This window comes from Saxophila tyrrhenica (genome assembly GCF_035928015.1).
Source record: "Saxophila tyrrhenica strain CCFEE 5935 chromosome Unknown scaffold_10, whole genome shotgun sequence".
Taxonomy (NCBI): Eukaryota; Fungi; Ascomycota; class Dothideomycetes; order Mycosphaerellales; family Extremaceae; genus Saxophila; species Saxophila tyrrhenica.
The window spans coordinates 612,357-634,585 of NW_027041742.1; the positions used below are offsets into that span (position 1 = coordinate 612,357).

Here is a 22,229-nt window from a genome sequence, read left to right on the forward strand (position 1 = left end):
GTTCCGGCACTAGCGCTTTGAATCAGAAGGCGCGAGATCTTTGAGACAACACCAACATCACGAGAAGTTGACCGCGACACGACACATGACATATCTGACCGATTGGACGACTACAGATCATGTCACCGAGTGGGCTCAGAACAACGCTCCATCTATGCTTCGTTTCGCTCTAGAAGGCAACGAAAATGCCTGATCCCAGCCGCCTTGTGCTTCTGGAACAACTGCACACTATGGCATCAGGCACCAAAGTCCGCTTCCTCGGATGGCATGTCTCCCGTTCTGGCGATCGAACATCGTACTGACGGGAGCAGCGTGCATGCATACTACGGCGAGAAGGGTCAGCTACTTCTTCGCAACCACTATCCGGCGACTGCCCCTGAAACCCCAACCGCACTGGTGAACATCGACAGCGTGCTCTCGGACGGTCAGAACGATTTTCTGCAAGTGGGAGCCTGGCTCAACGTGGTTGGCAACGTCAGGGAGCTGTCTAAGTCCATTGCCATGACGGCGGATGAAGATCCGTGGAAAGTCTCTCGCCGAACTGAGGCTACTGTTGTAGATGCGACGATGATATGGTCTGCTGGCGCTATCAAGCTCGAGAGGTATCAGACCGCTGCGCAGCGATATCAGAAGCCTCTCGGTACTGGTTGATTATACTGCTGCGCTGGCCGAATGAATTAGATCTGGAGCGCCCCTGACTCTGCTCCGCCCCACTCCCCACGCACAAGTGCTGTGGCAAGTCCTGAGGTCCAAATGGCTCGACCGCGAGCCTTTATTCCTCCCACGGCAACCGACTCGGAAAGACCACGCCCCCATTCCGAACCCATCTGAACATGTCCACGACTTCCGCCTCGAGGCCAGGAAACAATACCGATTCCCATGAACGCTCGTCCCATCCCCTCGTCTTGCGCTTGTTGCTCAGCGGCGGGTGGACTCCAAACGGATCCTGCTCAAAAGCGCCATAGCCATTCGCCGCTTCACCTCGCTCGGCCCGCGACAGCTCCTCCCTCGTCAATGGCGGATTGATGCCATTGATACGGATGCGATGAGCTGGCCACCTGATCGCCAGTGCGTGCAGATTGAGGAAGCGTTTTTCCTTGAAGGCATGCGTGATGACTGTGATTTGCTCGGGAAAAGAGCCCACATGCTGACGATATTTGAGGATCGAGAACAGCAGGTTCTGAAAGCTATCGGTCGATACATCTTCAGTACAGACGTCGTCTCCGTGCCAGTCTTCGCCGTCTTTCAGACTTGCGAGGACCCGCCGGTAGCCCTGGGCTTCGGAGACATCAGCGCTTGCCGTGACGCCGCCGGAGAACACAAGCAAGGCATTCTCGTCGTTATCTATCGCTTGCGCTCCAGCCAGGATGTGAGTGATGTACGTTTCGTGCTCGCTGGCCTTGCCGGTAGTTGGGTCTGATTTCTGGAAGGGCTGAAGAATCCAGTTGCGCTCAGACGTATCTGTGCCATCTCCTGTGTAGGTCGCGTGACAGCAGACGATGACCAGATGAGTCTTACGACCGTTGTTGGGATTAGGCGAAGCGTTAGCCATGTTTGGCGCTTTCGCTTTGGCAATGTGCAGGGTTCGCTTCGGCGGTGAGGTTCTCGAGATCGAGCTGTGATTTCGGCCCCACTACATTGCATGAGCCATCTTGTGTCACAAGGTTTTGGGAAAACGACACTACAGGTACGACACATTGATCAGTGTGAAAATCTAGAAGAGAAGGCAAGTCCATCATCGCTTTGCGGCGTCCCTTGTCACGTATGCTTGATTTCTGTTAGCAGAAGCACTCATTCAATGCATTCTCCTTCTCCTTCTCCCTCTCAACCAGTATCAACATTCAGACAGGACGCCGCTATTCACTCAAGAGCCCCGGCCATGAGTTTGCAGCATGTCGATATACCTCCGTCTGAATGGGGCGCAACAGTAGCCAGTAGCTTCATAACGAAATCACACCACGAGCCGTATACCGCCATCGATCCATCACGAGCGAGACTGCCCAAACCATTCGTCGTCTGCATCGTCGGAGCCAGCCGTGGGATAGGCGCCGGAACAGTATGCAGCTACGCCAAAGCTGGCGCCACTGGTCTCGTTCTAGCCTCAAGACGGGTCTCTGGGCTGGAGGAAACGGCAGCGAAATGTAAAGCCCTGCAACCGGACGTCGAGACTGAAATTGTCGCTTGCGACATCACTTCCAACGACTCCGTAGCCGCTCTCGCACAGACGACCAAGGACAAGTTCAGCAGACTGGATGTCGTGGTGGTCAATTCTGGCTACTCTGGACCGGTCGTACTCTCTCTGACTGAAACGGATCCGGTGACGTTCCAACAAGCGATCAAGGTCAACTACGTCGGCACTTTCCATTGCGCGAAGCATCTCATCCCCCTCCTACTTGAGACGGACAGAGGAGCGAAAGCGTTCATCGTAGTCAGCAGCTTGGCGGCTGTGATAATCCGTGGCGCGATAGCGAACACACAGTACTGTGTGTCGAAACTCGCGCAGCTCAAGCTTATAGAGCATGTGCACGAGCAATATTCTGCCCAAGGACTGCAGAGCTTCTCAGTGCATCCAGGCGCAGTGGCCACAGAGATGGCGGAGGAGACGGCGCCGGGAATGTTCAAGTCTGCTCTTGTGGACAGTCCGGAGTTGTGTGGAGCTTTCTGCGTTTGGTTGACGAAGGAAGGCAACGGCAGCAGTTGGCTCAGCGGGAGGTTGTGTAGTGCCAATTGGGATGTTGACGAGCTTGAAGGGAGGCGGGGGGAGGTTGTGAAGGGGGATTTGCTGAAAATACGGTTGGACGTTTAGAAGGAGTGGCACTTGAATCTTGACATGCGCATAAAATGGATACGGCAGTCCGGATGACCTAGTTACACAAGTGGACAGAGCAGCTCCTTCTCATTTTAGGATGGGCTCCAACATAGCAGGAACCAAATCAGCAGCAACCCCAACAAAGAACCAATCTCGACTGGTCAGTCCGAGTTCGCCGCTACCAGGAACAAGGTCCCCACGGTCGATGTCCACCATAGCCACTCTAGCGCCTCGCTCGATGGCCGAGTCGACGTACCCTGCAGCGGGCCACACCTGCGCTGTCGTTCCAACTACTAGAACAAGGTCGATAGGGCCAGCGGCAATCCACCGGTCGGCACCCTGGGTGACAGAGGATGATAGCGGCTCGGTGAACCACACGATATCCGGGCGTAGCAGATAAGAGCATCTCGGGCATTTGGGAAGGGCAATCTCAGTGTCAGGGACATGCTCAGGAATCAAGCTGCGGTCGACGTTGTCTTTCTCAACGTAGTCACACTCGCGATTGGAGCATTTCAAGGAGAACAAGTTGCCATGCAACTCTAGTAGGCCTCCGGCGTCGTCAGATGGATGACCTGCTCGCTGGCTCAGACCATCAATGTTCATGCTGAGCATGCAGCAGTCGTTGCCCATATGCTTCGCTAGCTCAGCGAGCGCCACGTGTGCTGCGTTGGGCTGAGCGTCAAGAGCTTGCCGTCTGCGGTCCTGGTAGAAACGCCATGCCAATATGGGATCGTCGGCGAAGGCTCGAGGGGTGGCGAGTTTGGCCGGGTCGTGGTTCTGCCATAGTCGGTTGTTGCCGACCCCTCGAAAGGTAGGGAGGTTGGACGGTGCGGAAAGTCCAGCACCAAGGAGGGCGAGAATGCGATGGGAGTTTTCAAGACAATCGTGAAAGGTAGGAATGGAGGTAGAAGGAAAGGATATGGTAGCTGCTGGGAGTGCCATTGGTCTGAGGGTTCAAGGATGCCAAATTCTGACGGTCTGTGAGGATGAGTTGCTCTTGCCCGAGTTCAAGTGAGATGATCGGATAGCATGAAAAGCAACTGTTAACTTCGCCTGATGTCCATAATACCTTACCGGAGCGTTGGAAGTGTGTAGATGTCTTTTGTATACCTGGGCCTAAGGTTGGAGGAAGGATGCAACGCGAGGCCTGCTCAGCCACGATCAAACTCACGCTCACCTCACATTCCCATTGAACACCACCTCACCTCTTCTTCTGCTAGAACAACTGCCGCGCACCTGTAACAAAGTTGAAAAGAACACAAGATGGCGAACCTCGAAGAATTGCACCAAGCGCAGGTGAACCGCTCCATACGAACGATCAAGGCCGAACTCGAGTTCCTCTGCGATTCCACCATCATCTCTCCCTCCACCCTCTCGGACCTCCTATCCCGTATCCCGCCGCAGACAGCCCTCCATGCACCCATATCCGTCGGCGCAATGCCTCCCCCTGCTCAGAATGCTGGCACACCCTTTTCACCACTGCCGAACAACCCAGTACCTGCTCCTTTAAATGTCAACAGCAACAGGAACAACGAGAAACAGCAAGACAGCTACTACCCGTCACCATCCCCTCAACCTCAGGCACAACAAGGGCCACCGCCTCCAGCGTACAACTCGCCCCCTCCGCAAGCGAGCTGGCCCCCGCTCGCGCAAGCAACTGCTCTCTACGCCTACACGTCTACGGATGCCGGCGATCTCGAGTTACAGCCCAATGACAACATTACTGTGACGGAGTACATGAACGCGGAATGGTGGAAGGGCAAGTCGTCGAGGACGGGGCAGGAGGGTATCTTCCCGAGGTCATATGTCAAGGTGGTGGAGGAGAAGAGCGGTTATGGCAATCAACCATTGGAGGTGTGTCTCCCGCATATGTTGAAACTGAGGCAACTTCCACGATAGCTAACATATTAATCAGGTATCGCAGATGGGTGACGGCGAAGGCAAGATGCCTGGCAAAGGGCAAGAAGCGGGCAAGAAATTCGGAAAGAAGTGCGTTGTCCGAAGTTTCTTGAGATACAGTACTCGCGTATGACGGAGTATCGACTTGCTAACTCTTCCTTGCTAGGCTGGGCAACGCTGCTATCTTCGGTGCCGGCGCAACCATTGGAGGCAACATTGTCAACTCCATCTTCTAGGAACAGCCCCGGATATTTGGGGAGAACTTGCTCGACTTGTCTCGTTCACAACCAGCGTTTGACGTTCCGGTGAAGGTGTTTGTCTTAATTTCGATGTGGCACAGCACTTGCAGGAATGAATGCATGCTCACATAGACAGGCAGATGCATCTTGGCATATCACCGTTCTTCAGCCGGTCGGTGCACGACTGTTTCCCGAGCTTCATCGTTCAGGCAGGTAGGGTCATATCTACGGCGCTGTGTTTTGCTTTGCATTCGCATTGTGACGGCTTTAAAGCCATGCGGGGCTCAGCTCATATTTCTCGCTCTCTCCTTCCCTATTTGGCGATTATTGCCGTGCCCGAAAGAGGAGCTCTCTTCTGTTGTCGCTCTTCTAACTCCACCTCACCTCACCCGTTGGCAATATTCCCCTTAGAATCCTCAAGCATTGCAAAGAACCATTCACCGTTCATATTGAACAGGCCTTTGCTCCTCCTTTCGCAGACTAGGAGCATTCGCCACTACAGAGCCCCTTCGCAACCATGGTCGAAGTAAAGACATACCACCTCCCCCCAACAAAACTTATGCCCAATTCTCCTCATCCACTACTCCACTACCCCAGCCTGCTACGATCAAAGACCTCCGCAAGCTCGAAGTCAGGCGCCATTCCACCTGCAGAAGTCCACGACCTCTACGCCTCCAACGGCTGGAAAACCCAATGGATCTTCCGCTACGGCCACACACAAGCCTCGCACTACCACAGCCAGGCGCACGAATGCATGTGCGTCCTCACCGGCTCTGCTCGGATCCGCTTTGGCGTCGCCGACACCTCTGAAGACTTGGACGCGAGCACGCATGGCTCTGCCCAAGAAAGCGGGGGCGTAGAGATCGAGGCGAGGGCGGGAGATGTCTTTGTGCTGCCGGCTGGAACGGCGCATAAGACGTTCAACACGCAGCCGGAGGCAGAGTTCAAGCTGCTAACGCCTGGTGGTGCGCATCAGATCGGTGAGGCGGGAGCGGATGCGAGGAGAGTGTTGGAAGGGATTGAGTTGGATGGGTTCACTATGATTGGGGCGTATCCGGATGGAGGCGGAGAGTGGGACTTTGCGGTGGGAGGCGAGGATGTGGGGAGATTTGCGAAGGTGTGGGGTGTGCCGAAGCCTGCGAAGGATCCGATTTTGGGGACGGCGAGGGAGGGATTGGTTGGGGTGTGGAAGGATGGTGGGAGGGTGAGGAGGGATATTAAGCTTTAGTCGTTCTTGCGGGTGCTTTCGAGACCCGCGGAGACATCGTTGTGGCCAGTAAAGTCCCCTTGATAATTTTGTTCTACTTGGGAGGCGACTGCGGCATGCTTCTATGGATGATATAAGCGTCCGGGCCATGGAATGGTGGTGCGAAGTAGAAGAAGCGACAAGAGAATGTGTCGATTCCCTAGGATCACGAGATGGTCATCGCTTCGAAGCTCGTTCTTCTGCCGCGTGCGCTTGTTGCCTTTTCTTTGCTTCTGATCTTTCCCTTCGCAGAACCAGACAGATGCTTGAGAGATATCGCAGGCCTACTGTCTATGCCGAACTCAGTTTGCAGCACAGCAGCGAGCCCGCAAGCATTGGCGCGAAAGCAGTGGCTCGATATCGCAGGAATGCTCAAAGTTTGACATCAGCAAGGACGCGTCGGCGGAGGTGAGATCATGTCTCCATTTGATGAATCTGTTTCTATTTGATCGGTAAACTCCTGTTCCTCTTGGATCTTCTCCAGCTGTTCCACACAGCCAAGGTGCGCAGTACTTGAGCACTACCTTACACGAGTCAGAGCACCGCTCCGTCGTATCACACCATACTCAACGGTCCCGCTTCGTTGGAGATAGGGCAATCCTGCAACCATAGCGGAGTCTCTTGGCGCCATGAAGAATGGAGATAGGGCAATGGTTGGCAATCGAGCGTTTTCGGAACCTTTGCTACTTCGTCGAACATTCTGCATATCCGCCGGCTGAGAGCAAATTTTACAGCGTGGACATTGGCCTTTCCCGGACTGCACCCGTTCATCTTCGCTCGTTGTCCTCCCACCTGAGAATCCAAGCAGCGAGATACCTGGGAAGGCTCATCATTCGATTTCTCTTCACCACCATACCATGGGGCCCTTCGAAGCCGAAGCAAACCACGACCAGGCAGCCAACGAAGAAACAGCTTTGATAGCAAGCAACGAGCCGCAATCAACAGCATGGAAAGCTCCGCCAGGCTTCGTCTGGATCGAGTCCGCCATAATGACCAACGTCTTCTTGTATGGCTTCGACGGGACAATCACAGCTGCAACATATGCCATTATCAGCTCGGATTTCGACGCCGCGAACACCGCCTCGTGGATCACAACGTCCTATCTGATCACGAGTACAGCCTTCCAGCCTTTGTACGGCCGATTTTCAGACATCTTCGGCAGACGTGCTTGCTTCTTTACCGCAACAAACACGTTCGCGTTGGGATGTCTAGGCTGCGGTCTGGCATCCAACGTCGCTTTATTGAACGTGATGCGTGCGCTGACTGGCTTCGGAGGCGGTGGACTGATGACGATGGCGACAATTGTCAACTCGGATATGATCCCTTTCCGACAACGCGGGATGTACCAGGCTCTGCAGAATGGGCTATATGGATTTGGTGCCATCTGTGGTGCGAGCTTTGGCGGGACAATCGCTGACACGATCGGCTGGAGATGGTGCTTCCTGCTTCAGGTGCCCATCTCAGTCACTGCTCTGCTCCTGGGATGGCTGGTCATCCGGAATCCTCCGTCCACGACTGGAGTCGACCTTACGGGCGGTTTGAAGGACGCATGGCAACACATCGATCTCGCGGGAGCCTTCCTGCTGGTCAGTGGACTTTCCATCCAGCTTGTTGGACTAAGTCTAGGCGGCAATGAGCTGCCATGGAGTAACCCATGGGTCATCATATCTCTTGTCGGAAGCTTCGGACTCCTTGCCCTCTTCCTGGTAGTAGAAGCCAAGACCAGCGCAATCCCGATCATACCTCTCAAGATGTTACGAGGCCAATTGCCGATCTCTATCCAGGTTGCAAATGTCTGCGCGGGTCTTGCAGCATATGCCGTGAGTGAACAGTACGAATATCGCAGAAAGGGAGCCGCAGAAGCTAACAAGCAAATAGTATCTCTTCATGTTACCCTTGTATTTCCAAGTCGTACTGAAGGATTCGGCGACAAAGGCTGGCGCACGTCTCGCCATCCCATCCCTAGCCTTTCCTCTCGGCAGTTTCATCTCCGGCATAATCATGTCTCGCTGGGGGAGACTGATCGGTCTGGTTCGAGCCGGCTCAATGTGGATGGCATTCGGCAATGCATTGGTAGCGACATTGGGATTCCATGATCAAAGCTGGAAATACTTTATTTTCATCTTTCCGGCCAACATTGGACAAGGCATCGTCTACCCTGCTATCTTGTTCACGAGCTTGGCTGCGTTCGATCATGCCGGTATGTAATCTTTGGCTCAATACGCCCTTGCGGCACTGACACTCCCGCAGATCACGCAGTGACCGCTTCGACCGTCTACCTGATCCGCTCAATGGGAAGTGTCTACGGCGTGGCTATCACATCAGCCATCTTGCAAAACACTCTCAGCGTTCGACTCCCAGAGGCTCTGAGTGAAATACCAGACAAATGGAGAGTACGCCCCTTTGTTCACGCTTCCAAAGCAACCAATGCACTTGCGAAACTTCTGTATGCTGACAACTCCTTCCCATCCAGTACATCGATGCGATACGTCATTCCGTGACTGCACTCAAAGACCTACCAGCCAATGTTCAACTCACGGCCCGCTTGATTTATTACGACGGTATCAGGTACTCTTTCATGGCATCAGCGATCATTGCGGCCATCGGGACAGTGGTATCGCTGTTGGTGAAAGGCCGAGGACTGCGAAGCACGAGCTCCAAAGGCAAGGATGCGGAACCAGAAGTCTAGATCCGACCACCATCACTCAGAAGACCGGCACCATGACAGAAAGCGACCTCCGCACAGCAACTGGGTTCCGTGCTATACCCCAGAACTATTGAACGCGATCGGACAGCCTTCCTCGCGCTCTTGACGGGGATGCTGACCAAGGAAAAGTTTTCGATTCTCATCATATAGAAGTTGATACATGTTTGATATGGGTTTCACGGGCGAGCAATTCTTCTGTATCAGAGTCTCAAGTCGAACGGGCTGTTGCATCCCATCAGCCGTCCAGTAACACCCCTATGAATTCAAGCCGTAAGACTGCACCGAAAGCTCGACCTCTGATTCAGTGGAGCAGTACCAGAAGCTGAGAAGTTCCTCCGCCTGTTGAAAAGAGGCTTGCCTAGGGCGGCCTGCGATTCAGTCCTTGCGATAGAGGCTCGTTGTGCCAGATCCGCTTCGCACCCGGGTACGCTTCGTAGCTGCTATCAGTCCAACTTCCCGTAGATCCGACAGCACAGTGTTATCTTCGTAGTTCTCTCTCTGGAACGAGTCACGCCTGTCTCCGGTCGATCAGTTTCGAAGGAGCAAGAGCGACATCCGGCCACGTTCGATAAGCACATAGCCAAGAGTGTGCTGCGCAACGACCGGCCTGATATCGTCCTTATCTGCCACCAGACCCTTGAGTGTTTGCTTGGCCGGTATGCACATGTCTCCGCCTTTCGAGCACGTTATCGAAGGCATAGGTGGCGTGTCCACGTGTTGGAGACAACTGATAACGTCCATGGCTTGTTGGAGGTCATCGGTAATGCGTATCGTCCACGTGGCAAAGGGTATAAGAATCGAGCTGTTCGCAGATATACGTTGCTGACGAGGGAAACGTTCCAATATCTTTATTGTCGAAACATTTGTCTCACTGCAACCATGTCTGCCACCGGTCGACCCACTGTTGACGAGCGTTCAGCTCCTGGAGGCATTGCTCTCACCAGAGACACTACTTCCGACAGTTCGAGAGATGCTGAAAAGTCCCCTGAGACTGTCAGTGCCGATTCCCTGGACTTGGACCAGCTGCCACCAACAGCTCAATACGGGGCGGTGTTCCCACATGTATTTTCCCACCCGGACCGCGAGCAGCACTGGCGCGAGGTCTTCGAGCGGAGCCAATACGAGGGCCGCCATAGATTCGATCCCTCTTTCTCCTGGACCGGACAGAGTGAGCGTCTTCTCAAAAGGAAAGTAGGACTTTGATATTGTCCTTTCCTGCCATAGCGTGAGTATTGTGAGCGTTGAACCCAGGCTGATCAGACCTTGTTTCTAGTTGGACTGGCGCATTATGCTTTGGGTTTGGGTGATGTTCTCAGCGTTGGATCTCGTCCGACGCAACATCAATCGGGCCATATCCGATAACATGCTTGACGACATTGGCGTCAACACCAAGTGAGCATCTGCTTGTCAGGACCCTTGTGACTTGCGGCACGCTTACCAAGGTCGAAGCGATTACAACACCGGTCAAACAATATACTTCATCTGCTTCCTGTTCGCCGAGCTGCCGGGTGGTCTTATCAGCAAGAAGATCGGTCCGTATCGGTACACACCAGCTGCCATCGTCCTCTGGGGAGCATTCTGTGCTGCTCAAGCCGGCATCAAAGGTCGAGCGAGCTTCTGGGCGTTGCGAGCGGTCCTCGGTTTCTGTCAAGGTGGCTTCATTCCAGAAATGGTGCTGTACCTCAGCTACTTCTACAAAGGCAACGAGCTTCCCATCCGCCTGAGCATTTTCTGGACTGCCATTCCGTTGACACAGATCTACGGCAGTCTCATGGCGGCGGGACTGCTGGAGATGAGGGGCGTTCAAGACTGGGCGGGCTGGCAATGGCTGTAAGTACTCCTCGGCCAGGTCAAGTCGGCGAGAAAGTGACAGCTGATGGACCAAGCTTCCTCGTCGAAGGCCTCATATGCGTCGTTGTCGGCCTCATCAGCTTTCTCGTCATGCCGGGTTCTGTTTGCGAGCCTGCCCTCGCATTCAAGCGCAAGGATGGCTCGAACAAGTGGTGGAGCGAGAATGAAGAGAAGGTCCTCGTCAACCGCATCCTGCGTGACGATCCCACGAAAGGGGACATGAATAGCCGTGAGGGCATTGACTGGAGGGGACTGTGGTCCGCCTTCACCAACATCGACCTCTGGCCGATTTACATTGTAAGTCTCGTGCCTACCTGCATCCTGTTGTCGAAAAGACTAAGGCCGTTGTAGCTCGGTATCTCCGCCTACATCCCCTTCCAGCCGACCGCCAACTATTTGTCGCTCATCCTGCGCAACATGGGCTACTCGGTCTTCATGTCGAACATTCTCGCCATCCCGGGCTTTGCACTTTTTGCCATCAACATCCTGGTCTTCGGGAAGCTGTCTGAGAAACTCGACGAGCGCTGTTTGGTTGCGTCAGGATCGAACCTTTGGATGCTGCCGTTCTTTATTGGCCTTATCGCTATTCCCGACACGGCATCACCATGGGTGAGATACGTGCTCCTGACCGGCGTCAACGGCATTCCGTACACCCACTCCATCCTCGTAGGCATGACGAGTCGCAACGCCAAAAGTGTCGCCACTCGTACCGTGTCCGCAGCGGTGTACAACATGTGCTATCAAGTCGGATCGATCATCGCCGTGAACGTCTACCGCGAGGAAGACATGCCCTACTACTACACTGGCAACCGGGCCATGACGGCGCTCTGCGTTGTCAACATCGCTCTGTTCGTCGCAGCCAAATTCTTCTACATTTGGCGCAACAAAGTCGCAATGCGAAAGTTTGCCGGCCTGCCAGAGTCTGAGAAGAGCAAGGCTGTGGCGGTACTGTTCGCACACTAGGGTAGAGTGCTGCAAAGAATAGCCTCGAAATCGAGATGCCGTTGATGGTGGTAGCAGAGGAGGGGAGATGAGATGAGTGATGGCGGTGGTGTTGCGTTTGAGGACACTCGTTGGTAGTAGATTTTCACGACTTATGATCAATTATCCTCACCGCGTTCTGGCTACTACACCTTTTCGCTGGCAGCTCTTCCATTCGTGTCCCAATCTTGTCGCTACGCCCCATGGACGAGCATACAACGTGAAAAATCAAATTTCAGGTATTGTCACAGTTTGACGAAGAACTCCAGCGCCGCATGTCTCGAAAGTGCCATGCACGACCGGATCTGTGCGCCCTGGCTGCATACTCGGAAGACGTTGTCCCTAATCGTACCTACCGCATCGCATCCCTTTCCTTCCGACACCCGCTCGACCCGTTTCCTTGATTGGAACCAGATGAGCCTGCCTATCTCTACCAAGACCTGTTATCTACCTTGCCTATCTTACAGAGTCATGTTGATACACTCCTCCGCTTGGCATAAGAGCTGTCGCCAACGCTCCGATCACGCAATCTTCAAAGCTATCCTCTCAGTGTTCCTGTCTTCTTCTCCTCCATCTACTTTCAACATCTCCCGGAGCCGACCCAGTTCGCAACAAACCGAAAACGCATACAAGTGCGGAAAACCAGACAAGGTCAACGTACCCACACTATCAACATGATGAATACATCAAAGGCTGATCACAGCAGTGACCATAAAAACCGGCGACATGAAGACCACATTGCACGCTCTTGCTACCGTGGCCAGCCTTCCACTGACGCTGGCTGACTGGCAGTACAAGTCGAGGACGGATCTCGCTCCGCCACGCCTTAACATCACCATCCCTGCGAGTAGCGAAGTCGAGAAGGGCTACCTGTTTGTAGCTCCATTCGCAGGCATCCACGACACCGTATCGGAGCAACACGGTCCTCGACAAGCTGGCCCGTATATCTTCCGTGATAACGGTGATCTTGTCTGGAGTGGATACGGCATCTACAGCATCTGGTCTACCAATTTCCAAGCTGCATGCTGGAAAGGCAAGGACGTCCTATTCAGCTTTGAAGGCGATCACAACGCGGGCTACGGTCATGGCCACGGGCATACGACGTTTATGGACCAGCACTATGAGACCATTCGTGAGCTTCGCGCCGGCAACCATAAGTTGACGGATAAGCATGAGTTCCACCTCCATAACGAGGAGACTGGGCTCATTCAGATCTATCAGCCCGTGCCTCGTGATCTGACGCCGTGGGGAGCTAGTCCGGAGCAGCAGTGGATTGTCAATGCTATGATTCAAGGTTTGTCGAAGAAGCACTAGCGCTTGCTGTAAGACAATATCTGACTATCCTAGAACTCGACATTGAAACCGGCAAGCTCCTCTTCGAGTGGTCCAGTCTCGATCATGTTGATCCTGACGAGGCCGTTCTGCCTATCAATCCTGGTATGATTCCAGACAGTTCTTCCTTCCGTATCTGAGACATTGCTGATTCGTTCTTATTCCATTCAGGCCAAGCAGGCTCAGGATACAACAGTTCTGACGCTTGGGACTATTTCCACATCAACAGCGTCGACAAAGACGACAGTGGCAACTACCTCGTCTCTGCCAGAGATGCCTGCGCCGTACACAAGATCAACGGCACTAGCGGCGAGATTATCTGGCGTCTCAACGGAAAGAAGAGCGACTTCGAGATGGGCCCGAATAGCAAGTTCTGCTTCCAACACCATGCTCGCTTCTACGAGCAGTACGATGACATTGAAACCATCTCGCTCTACGATAACAGCGCTCATGTAAGTGTCGAAGATGTAGTCCGCCTCTGAGATACCATGTATCGACATAGGCTGACCAAATTTCTCTATTTTCACAGGGCACAGAGAATGGTGGCGGCAACGAAGTCCACACCGCTCCAACCAGCAGTGGCAAGATCCTCAAGCTCAACACAACATCATGGCAAGCAGAACTCGTGCAAGGCTTCTACCCGCCCGACGACTTACTCTCCAAATCCCAGGGCAGCACTCAGATCTTGCCAAACAAGAACGTCCTCGTGAACTGGGGCTCTGAAGGCGCGATGACTGAGTACCTTCCAGACGGGACGCCCATCTTCCACGCATACATGGACAGCGGCGCTCTCGGACTTGGAGTCGAGAACTACCGCGGCTTCAGATACAACTGGACCGGTCTGCCACACGAGGTGCCAGCTATTACTTCCCTGGAGAATGGGCAGGGAACGAGCATCTATGTCTCCTGGAACGGCGACACGGAGACGAAGCTCTGGCGTTTCTACGAGCAGACAGATGCTTTCGGCAGTCGAGCATTTCTAGGCGAGGTCGAGCGGACGAGCTTTGAAACCGCCTTGCACGTTAAGGGCATGAAAGTCGATGGAGCAGTCGCTGAAGCCATCGATGCCAGTGGAAGACTTTTGACCGTATCTGGGGTGGCTGCGGTTGAGCCAGAGGTTCTGCCACGGGTTGCTGTGCAGATTGTCTCAGACGAGCCATGCGCTGAGGCTGAGACGAGCCGCTGGTGGAAATACGGACTGTTGAAGGTCCAGCGTGGAAAGTATTCGCTGGACGTTTGATGCTGCAGCTATTCCAGGCTGTTCGGACGATGAAGTCAAGGATGCATGGTCTGTCGCCCAAGCGCGAAGGCAAACGTCGCTCATTTTGAACATGTGGTGGAAAAGAAAGGCCACGTTTGCGTCACGGAGATGGTTGAGATCGCGAGAAGATGGTCGCGTGGATGTTGTCTTGTCGCTGAGGTGAGTAAGGTGCTGAGGTACATGCAATTATGGTACATGTAGTATTCAGCAATTTCGCGTCACGATTCACGATCGCGTCAGACTCGCTCCTGCCGAAAGCTGCACGCCTTCTTCCACCTTACGTTTTGCCTCTGCAGTTATCCTTCGGCGCGTTGCAAGCGTACAGCCACTCTTCGTATCAGTATAGATTACTCCCTACAATTCTTACGAGAATACGTCCACTCCCTCACCATCGACAGTGACACAGGAAGTTCCGGCCCGGCAATTGTGGTTCAGTCGGAGGAATCTTGAGGAACTGACATCATCATCATACATTTTCTACCAGGCAAACCGTCTCGGTACATGTAGGTAATAAAGGAAAGGTATTTCATCTTATTTGTTTGTCTTCTATCATCCCATCTCTTCGTCTTCCAATACAGTATTTGAACTTCTCAAATTTAACTCCCCCTTTTGGCAAAATGCAACTTCAATACCGCAAAGTCCTGGTTTTTGGGGCCACCTCCGGCCTTGGATGGGCTCTCGCCTCGAAGTTCGTCGAAACAGGGACGTCTGTCATTGTCGTCGGACGACGAAAAGAACGCCTGGACGACTTCGCCAAACAGCATGGCTCCGCGAGCAACGCCACCGTCGACACGGCGGTCTTGGACATCACAAACCTTCAGGCAATCCCAGGTTTCGCTTCGGATATGATCAAGAAACACCCAGACCTGGATTGTGTTTTCCTGAACTCTGGCCTGCAAAGGAAGATCAACTGGGCCGAGCCAGAGAGCGTCGACCTCGAGACCATCGAGACCGAGATGCTCACAAACTACACTGCATTCATGCATCTTACCAAGGCATTCCTCCCGCTCCTGCAGAAGCAAGCGCCAAAGGAGACGAGCATCGTCTATACCACTTCAGGACTCGCGCTGGTGCCGATCATGTATTGTCCCAACTACTGCGCTTCCAAAGCTGCCCTGCACCACATGATCCTGGTGATGCGCGAGCAGCTTCGGGACGCGAAGAGCAACGTCAAGATCATCGAGCTGTTTCCTCCCGCTGTGCAGACGGAGCTGCACGACCACGAGTTTGGCGATAAGGGCAAGCAGATTGGCATGCCGCTGAAGGAGTTTACCGAAGAGGCGTTTGAGGGACTTTGCAAGTCCGGCAAGGACAACGAACAGGTGCCGGTACAAGCTGTCAAGCAGTCTATGGGCTTCGACGGGTGGGAGCAGGAGAGGCAGAAGAAGATGTTCCAGATGTGAGTTCACCGTAGCAAGAATCACCGGTTTTGTGTTACGTTCGGATCGCTGACTGTTCGCCCTGCAGGAAGGAGATGATGGAGAAGCAAAGTCACTGAGACAGATAACATTCATATCCTCCTCCGAACTAAGTGAATAGAACACTCCGAGTTGATATCCCGACCGTCATGATCTCTCCCGTGTGTTGATCGAATTAATCTCGCTTCATAGTCCTGTCTTGTCCTCCTCGTCAGTGTGGGGCCGCGGGGCAATTTGCACCTGCGACTGGTTGTGGACGTTGGTGCACCATCCGCCAGCGTCGTACATTTCGACCTTGGATGCGCCCACGCGAGCGAGACCTGCACACGCCCGACATATCAGTCTTCTCCATCGCAACAAGCTTCCGTCTCTTCTAGTGCTATTTTAAACTTTCGTCATGCTCGCACCTGTAGCTCGCAGTCTCGGACCACCTCCCGCATCGCAAACCTTCGCGTAGTTCGAGGCCAAGATCTACGGTACCGGTGACCTCGTCTATTGTCATCACCCTTGCTCCGCCGCCTTGCCACTACATAGCACCAACTTGACTTCACGACATACCATCGCGGCACGATGTCGGACCTAGGAGAGAAGACGAAAGGCGATGGCCCCGCGCCGCCGAAGAAACGGAGAAGGACAGGCCGGGCGTGCGCCGCTTGCAGTATCGCACACTCCGCGTTGGAGGTATCGGACAGCGAAGCTAATCATCAATCTATGTAGGACGCAGGAAGACGCGTTGCGATGGCGGTATGCCTTGCGAAGCATGTCGCATCGGCGAGATGGCCTGCTCTTACGACGAGCCCGACCGGCGAATGACCGCCGTGGAGTACATCCAAAGTCTGGAGAGGAAAGTCGAGGATCTGGAGATGGCTCTGGACCGCGAAAGCGCTCGCGGTTCTTCTTCGCCAGCATCACCGATGACCATCCGCAGTGATCGCAATGGTCCATCTTCTTCCACAGATACCCCCACCGCCAGCCAAGCTTCTATGCCACCACCGCAGACCTCCGCACCACCACTACCACCAGCACCACCCTCCTCGACACCCTTTACCAACGGAGCTCACGCCGACGCCCCGCAAGCAGGAAAATCATCTGGAACGCCTGCAGATGAGGACGTCATCGAGACGATGGTCGGCGCCGGCGAGTACGACTCACCGCACGCCAGCTCCTTCGAGCGCTATCGAGGCAGCTTTGCAGGCTTGAGCTTGCTTCGGCGTGTGCACGACCTATGCAAGGATGCTTCCGCAAGTCGCAAGAACTCGGAAGTCGAGACCTTGCAGGACGATTTCATCCATGCCTTTGACTTTGACTCGCCCGAGAACGACTCGTCAATCCCCTGGGATGCGTTTGCCATGCTTCCATCCCGAGCGAACTTTGACCGGGCTATTGACGTTGTAGTGAATCAAGCATGCTGCAATATGCAGTTTCTTGGTACGCACTCCTAATATGCGTTATTTGATTGGTGATTACTGACTCTAGCCCACTTTCAGACCGTCCTACCCTCGAAGAAATAGCACGACAGGTCTATGCCGAGACGGAGAAAGACTCCAAACATTACAGCCGTAAGCCTTTGGCGTTGCTGTACGCAGTATTGGCGCTTGCTCGCCGGTTTGAGCCTGCACAATCTGGCGATCCCGCTCAAGGCACTCGAGGGTACGTTGAGAGTCACACATGCTACCTGATTATGGCCGGCTGACATAGCCAGGATACGATTCTTTCGCGCAAGCCGAGCAATGCTGGATCCTGCAGACTGCCACGACTTGATCTCCTTGCAAGCACTTCTCTGCATGATACTTTACACTCAAGTGTCGTCAATGATGAGCACGTGCTATTCATACATCTGCATGGCAGTCGCTGCTTCGCTTCAGATGGGCCTCTTCACCGAAGTGGCCTCCAAAGAGCTTCCGGAGCCGGAGAGGCTCTATCGAAGGCAGCTGTTTTCAGTGCTGAATATGATGGACACCTACGTCACCACCGCACTTGGCCTTCCACGTACGCTTCGCGACGTAAAGTCCGATCACCTCATGCCCAGCCCATCGACGCCACGAGGCATGAATGACCCGATGGCTGGCACTTACGCGCATGCACAGCTCATTCAGATCTTGGCCAGCGCTGTGGAGTCGAACCATCCAGTCACACGGCCCATCAGTCAGAAGAACGGATTCTATGGCGTTGAATATGGCAAGATAACCACAACCGAAGAACAGCTGGAGGCTTGGTTCAACAACCTACAGAATCCGGCTGATGTAGCGACACCTGAAGGCACTATGCTGATGCGGTATGCAAGAGCTGCTATTGCTTTTCCAACTAATTTATGCTGACCGCTGCTCACAGATCTCAGCTGCTCTTGCGTCTGGCCTACGCCCATGTCCAGATGGTTCTGTACCGACCATTCCTGCATCACGCCTTGAAGAACATGCGGAGCAATAGCCCAGTTAGCCTCAAAGCCTATGCTTGTGGTAGCTCCTGCATCAAGGCCTCGATGCAGGTCGTCTGGCTCGCCGAGACTCTCGAGTCATACAACCTCTTCAACGAAGCGCACTGGTTCACCACACTGATTGTGTCATTCACCGCCGCCTGTCTGGTGCTTTTTGTCATGAGCAATGAAGGCGACCCAACCTTGAGCGAGACAGAAGACGCGGTCCGCCGTATCAAAGGGTTGTGCTACCGGCATAGCCACCAAAACCCTAGCATGGCAAGATGCTATCGCTTCTTGGAGGTATGCCACGCCTTCCTTCCAGTCTGATTTTAACTTCTGACGTCCCCACAGAGCTTGCATCCAAGCGAGCCCACGCCGGAGGTGGAGAAATTCAACCCCTTCAATGCCTGGAGCAGAGAGATCTCCAGCACTTTCAATGAGGCATACAGACTGCCAGACGACGTCGGACTCGAGGGCCAACAGCTCCAAGGCGAAGACCTGGTTCAAGCGCTGAACCTGCCGCAGCTGAGGAGCTTTGTCAACAACCGAATCTAGCCTCGTTTGCAGCATGGTCGCGGTGGAGGAATGTTTTTGGCGCGGCCGACTGTTTCATTTGCCCTGCACTTTGTCTATTTTGCGATCCATTGTGATACGCCAGTGGTCACCATACCGTCGCATGGCCCAAATGGAGAACGCTCCGCTAACCAGGCAAATCACGCCCATACCGGTGAACATCCACCCGTTGCCGATCGCGTCGATCAGTGGATCAGTCACGGCACCGCCAATGCAGCTGAATATGTTTCGCACAAAGTTGTTCAAAGCAACGCCATTACTTGCTTTGCGAGGCATGAACTCTGTCAGCATCGTCGTCACCGCTGCAAAAACACTGCGTCACGTCAGCGGCCAGCTTGATCGCATATTGGAGACAACTCACAGCATGGAACCTATGCCAAAGAAGAAGTTCGCCACAAGCGGCACGGCAACATTCACACCATATGTCACGGTCCATCCGTACACGATAAGGGCAGCCGGAAACATGACCGCGGCAATCCAGACATTTTCCCGCATTCGGTCCTCAGGCCTGTAAATCAGTCGGCCCTTCTCATCCCACCGGCCTGCTTTCCTTGCCTCTCGCGCCATGATCCAGTCGACCCATCGACCGCCGAAGATCGACGTCACGAAGTATCCCATTGAGTTCGGGATGTACAAAAGTCCTACAATGATGCTCGTGTAGCTGTACGGAGTGGTGGAGAAGGTCTGCTGAACGGAGATGTTGAGCATGTAGAGGCCTGCGAAGGTGGTGGTAGCGTAGAAGACACAAATGGCCACGGCGGGGAACTGAAGATATAGGACTATCCGCAGCGGCTCGACGAAGCAGCGCTGGAGCACGGTGAGGTATGTTTTGGTTTTGACTTGGACGGATTGTCTGGTCGTGGTTCGGGAGAGGGCTGGTCGCGCGGGCACACCGGTCTTTTCGTCGGTTGGGAGCTCCGCTGCGGCTTCATCTTCGGCGAGGGCTGCTACTGGATTGCTGCGTTGCTGGAGAGTTTCTGGAAGACACAGCACGATCAAGGCCAGAATGCCGCCTCCTAAGATGGTCAGGAACCATTGTATCGACCGCCAGCCGAGAGTCTGGTTCAACGCTCCTCCGATGATGGGACTGCAAGAAGCAAGCTGTCAGTATGAAGGCCACCACGGAAGGAAAAGCATTCTGCCTCCACTTACGCAAGCAACGGCCCACACAGCGGACCCAAATAAAAGAACCCAATCGCCCTCCCTCGCTCCTTCACCTCCCAAATATCCGCAATGGTCCCGGCGCCCACAGCTTGCACGCTCGCCCCAGCAGCCCCGTTCAGCACCCGCATCGCCAAAAACATGCCCACGTTCGTCGAAACGCCTCCGAGCACGGCGAACAGCACGTACATTGCAAAGCTGGTCAGGTAGATCGTTCTCCGCCCCAAAGTTTCCGAGAACGAGCTCCACCAAAGCGGGAAGATGGCCATGCTGAGCATGTACAATGCTACGCTCAGATTCACCACTGTGGCGGTGGTGTCGAAGTATCGCGCGATATCCACCAGAGCGGGAAGGACGATGGAAGACGCCATGGGTGCTGCGGCGCCTGCGGTGGCGATTACGACTGTGAGGAGCCATTTCGTCTTGCGCGGGTAGTCGTGGGCATCTGTGATTTCAGCGACAACAGCAAAGCGGGCGAGGAGTCCTCGACGTTGCCCGCGGGGCACTTTCTCGGCATCTCGTTGTACGGAGCGGTTGGATGATTGGGCGCGGCTGCGGTCGCTATGGTGGTCGTGGGGGTCGTTGTTATTGTCATCAGATAGAGTTCGTGCGGAGTTGGATGATGAATGTGATGATCTTGAGTCTTGCCTTCCGCGTTGTGGGATCTTTAGGATGTCTTCGCTGTTTGCGCAGGGTGCTGCTGTTGTGGGAATGTCCGGTTCCTTCGTAAGTGCTGGTACCTGTGTTCGTCCTGTGGTTGTAGTCGAGTCTGTGTCCTCTCTGTTAAGCTCGCTGTCCGGGTCGCCCTTCTCGAGGTCATGATCATGATCTCTGGACATGTTTTATGATCCTGCGGTATGCCAAACCTGCACGAGTGGAGGAGATGGTGCGTCTTATTTAGGTAGGCATTCTAGGTATTGTATAAAGGCATGGTGGCGAATAGCGAACGCCCAAGAAACGAGATAAGATCAATCAAATGTCGATGGGAAGGATAGGTCAAAGGGCGCACAACAGTACATCGATCTTACCCTTCCATCAGCGCTATACGGCACACGGCACTGCAGGCTTGCGGTGTTGACGCTCACTGCAGTAGCAACATTGTGCCGGATAGCCGTATACCTCTCCAACGGCCGAGGTCGGCCAAGGACAGCACCGCCACAGATGTCAAAACTCTGGTTCTCGAGGCGGGGTCGTCAAAACCGCGTTCGCTCGCAACAACTCTGGTAGTAAGAGCGTAGTGAACCAGGTAACAGCTGAGTGTGGCAGCAATAGCAGGATGTCGCTCCCCCGTCTCCTCTTCCACCGCACCATCTCAAAATGCAGTGAAAGGTGAACAATTCCAATTCATTTCTCCCCTCCAACGTCAGCTGATCACAAATCCACTCTATTTCTCATCTCACCAAACCCTCCATCACGATGCTTCCTCACTACTTCTACCAAATCACCGTCACAGATTGGAGCTTGAACATGGAGCAGCCCAAAGTCGACGAGCAGCGGGAGGAGCTGCGCAAACATTTCCTGAGGCTTTCGGATGAGAAGCAGGTAAATGGGTGGGATTACATGTGGCAGAAGGAAGTGACGCCGTGGGATCGGAAGAGGCCGACTCCTGCGCTGGTTGATGCTTTGGCGCAGAAGGGCGAGTTCTTCGCTTCGCCGTTGAAGAGTGGTGGGGATGGTGGGAAAATGCGGAAGAAGGCGTTCGTGCCGGGCTGTGGGAGAGGGTATGATGTATTGTTGTTCGCGTCATACGGGTTCGATGCCTATGGTCTGGATGTTTCTGCTACCGCTATCAAAGCCGCCGAAGAGCTGCTGCGTGAGCAAGACAAGGAGCAGATCTTTCCCGTCCAGCATGTCCAGGCTGGCCGCGGCGAGCCCAAATTTATCGAGGCCGATTTCTTCAAAGACGACTTCCTGTCCGAGATTGGCGTTTCCAAGTCCGATGGCCCCTTCGACCTCATCTACGACTACACTTTCCTCTGCGCCCTTCCTCCCTCGATGCGCCCTCGATGGGCCGCACGCATGAGCGAACTGCTGTCGCCAACCGGCACGCTGGTCTGCATGGAGTTTCCGCTCGGCAAGGACCCGAATCTCGGCGGTCCACCACATGGATTGACGCACGACTTGTACGAACAGCTGTTCGCGAAGCCGGGGAATGAGGTCCGGTATAACATCAGCGGGCACGTGTGTGCGGATCGCAGTGGCGAGACGACGGAGAGTGCGCTTGTGAGGGTGGAGACGTGGAGTCCGGAGCGGTGTTTTGAGGGGCAGGAGAAGTCGACTACGGTTTCGCTGTGGCGGCATAAGAAGAACTGATTGAGGCACCGACTGGGTCATCG

General features: G+C 54.3%; 14 protein-coding genes across 14 annotated transcripts; 11 read left to right on the top strand and 3 right to left on the bottom strand.

The window, feature by feature from the left end:
- Nucleotides 1-230: 230 nt before the first annotated feature.
- On the top strand, nt 231-651 carry LTR77_006765 (uncharacterized protein; the record flags this gene model as incomplete). The annotated part of the gene is made up of 2 exons (XM_064804005.1): nt 231-265; nt 312-651. 2 exons carry the CDS (start codon nt 231-233, stop codon nt 649-651), a joined length of 375 nt encoding a protein of 124 aa, XP_064657806.1.
- A 121-nt stretch (nt 652-772) lies between these two features.
- On the bottom strand, nt 773-1,552 carry LTR77_006766 (uncharacterized protein; the record flags this gene model as incomplete). Its single annotated transcript, XM_064804006.1, has 1 exon — nt 773-1,552. The coding sequence occupies one exon, from the start codon at nt 1,550-1,552 to the stop codon at nt 773-775; it is 780 nt and encodes a 259-aa protein (XP_064657807.1).
- A 327-nt stretch (nt 1,553-1,879) lies between these two features.
- LTR77_006767 (uncharacterized protein) lies at nt 1,880-2,806 on the top strand (the record flags this gene model as incomplete). Its single annotated transcript, XM_064804007.1, has 1 exon — nt 1,880-2,806. The coding sequence occupies one exon, from the start codon at nt 1,880-1,882 to the stop codon at nt 2,804-2,806; it is 927 nt and encodes a 308-aa protein (XP_064657808.1).
- A 90-nt stretch (nt 2,807-2,896) lies between these two features.
- On the bottom strand, nt 2,897-3,751 carry LTR77_006768 (uncharacterized protein; the record flags this gene model as incomplete). The annotated part of the gene is made up of 1 exon (XM_064804008.1): nt 2,897-3,751. One exon carries the CDS (start codon nt 3,749-3,751, stop codon nt 2,897-2,899), a length of 855 nt encoding a protein of 284 aa, XP_064657809.1.
- Nucleotides 3,752-4,072: 321 nt separating this feature from the next.
- Nucleotides 4,073-4,944, top strand: PIN3 (protein that induces appearance of [PIN+] prion when overproduced; the record flags this gene model as incomplete). Its single annotated transcript, XM_064804009.1, has 3 exons — nt 4,073-4,663; nt 4,725-4,798; nt 4,875-4,944. The coding sequence occupies 3 exons, from the start codon at nt 4,073-4,075 to the stop codon at nt 4,942-4,944; spliced, it is 735 nt and encodes a 244-aa protein (XP_064657810.1).
- Nucleotides 4,945-5,464: 520 nt separating this feature from the next.
- On the top strand, nt 5,465-6,175 carry LTR77_006770 (uncharacterized protein; the record flags this gene model as incomplete). Its single annotated transcript, XM_064804010.1, has 1 exon — nt 5,465-6,175. One exon carries the CDS (start codon nt 5,465-5,467, stop codon nt 6,173-6,175), a length of 711 nt encoding a protein of 236 aa, XP_064657811.1.
- An 875-nt stretch (nt 6,176-7,050) lies between these two features.
- Nucleotides 7,051-8,882, top strand: LTR77_006771 (uncharacterized protein; the record flags this gene model as incomplete). Its single annotated transcript, XM_064804011.1, has 4 exons — nt 7,051-8,013; nt 8,072-8,393; nt 8,444-8,586; nt 8,667-8,882. The coding sequence occupies 4 exons, from the start codon at nt 7,051-7,053 to the stop codon at nt 8,880-8,882; spliced, it is 1,644 nt and encodes a 547-aa protein (XP_064657812.1).
- Nucleotides 8,883-9,779: 897 nt separating this feature from the next.
- Nucleotides 9,780-11,714, top strand: LTR77_006772 (uncharacterized protein; the record flags this gene model as incomplete). Its single annotated transcript, XM_064804012.1, has 5 exons — nt 9,780-10,068; nt 10,217-10,292; nt 10,350-10,730; nt 10,787-11,048; nt 11,103-11,714. The coding sequence occupies 5 exons, from the start codon at nt 9,780-9,782 to the stop codon at nt 11,712-11,714; spliced, it is 1,620 nt and encodes a 539-aa protein (XP_064657813.1).
- Nucleotides 11,715-12,458: 744 nt separating this feature from the next.
- LTR77_006773 (uncharacterized protein) lies at nt 12,459-14,304 on the top strand (the record flags this gene model as incomplete). The annotated part of the gene is made up of 4 exons (XM_064804013.1): nt 12,459-13,026; nt 13,080-13,169; nt 13,236-13,516; nt 13,594-14,304. The coding sequence occupies 4 exons, from the start codon at nt 12,459-12,461 to the stop codon at nt 14,302-14,304; spliced, it is 1,650 nt and encodes a 549-aa protein (XP_064657814.1).
- Nucleotides 14,305-14,942: 638 nt separating this feature from the next.
- Nucleotides 14,943-15,823, top strand: LTR77_006774 (uncharacterized protein; the record flags this gene model as incomplete). The annotated part of the gene is made up of 2 exons (XM_064804014.1): nt 14,943-15,724; nt 15,793-15,823. The coding sequence occupies 2 exons, from the start codon at nt 14,943-14,945 to the stop codon at nt 15,821-15,823; spliced, it is 813 nt and encodes a 270-aa protein (XP_064657815.1).
- A 696-nt stretch (nt 15,824-16,519) lies between these two features.
- On the top strand, nt 16,520-17,436 carry GIN1_2 (Gypsy retrotransposon integrase-like protein 1; the record flags this gene model as incomplete). The annotated part of the gene is made up of 2 exons (XM_064804015.1): nt 16,520-17,171; nt 17,231-17,436. The coding sequence occupies 2 exons, from the start codon at nt 16,520-16,522 to the stop codon at nt 17,434-17,436; spliced, it is 858 nt and encodes a 285-aa protein (XP_064657816.1).
- A 148-nt stretch (nt 17,437-17,584) lies between these two features.
- On the top strand, nt 17,585-18,714 carry GIN1_3 (Gypsy retrotransposon integrase-like protein 1; the record flags this gene model as incomplete). The annotated part of the gene is made up of 3 exons (XM_064804016.1): nt 17,585-18,018; nt 18,075-18,459; nt 18,511-18,714. 3 exons carry the CDS (start codon nt 17,585-17,587, stop codon nt 18,712-18,714), a joined length of 1,023 nt encoding a protein of 340 aa, XP_064657817.1.
- A 54-nt stretch (nt 18,715-18,768) lies between these two features.
- LTR77_006777 (uncharacterized protein) lies at nt 18,769-20,732 on the bottom strand (the record flags this gene model as incomplete). Its single annotated transcript, XM_064804017.1, has 3 exons — nt 18,769-19,045; nt 19,094-19,819; nt 19,885-20,732. 3 exons carry the CDS (start codon nt 20,730-20,732, stop codon nt 18,769-18,771), a joined length of 1,851 nt encoding a protein of 616 aa, XP_064657818.1.
- Nucleotides 20,733-21,309: 577 nt separating this feature from the next.
- Nucleotides 21,310-22,206, top strand: LTR77_006778 (uncharacterized protein; the record flags this gene model as incomplete). The annotated part of the gene is made up of 1 exon (XM_064804018.1): nt 21,310-22,206. The coding sequence occupies one exon, from the start codon at nt 21,310-21,312 to the stop codon at nt 22,204-22,206; it is 897 nt and encodes a 298-aa protein (XP_064657819.1).
- Nucleotides 22,207-22,229: the final 23 nt, after the last annotated feature.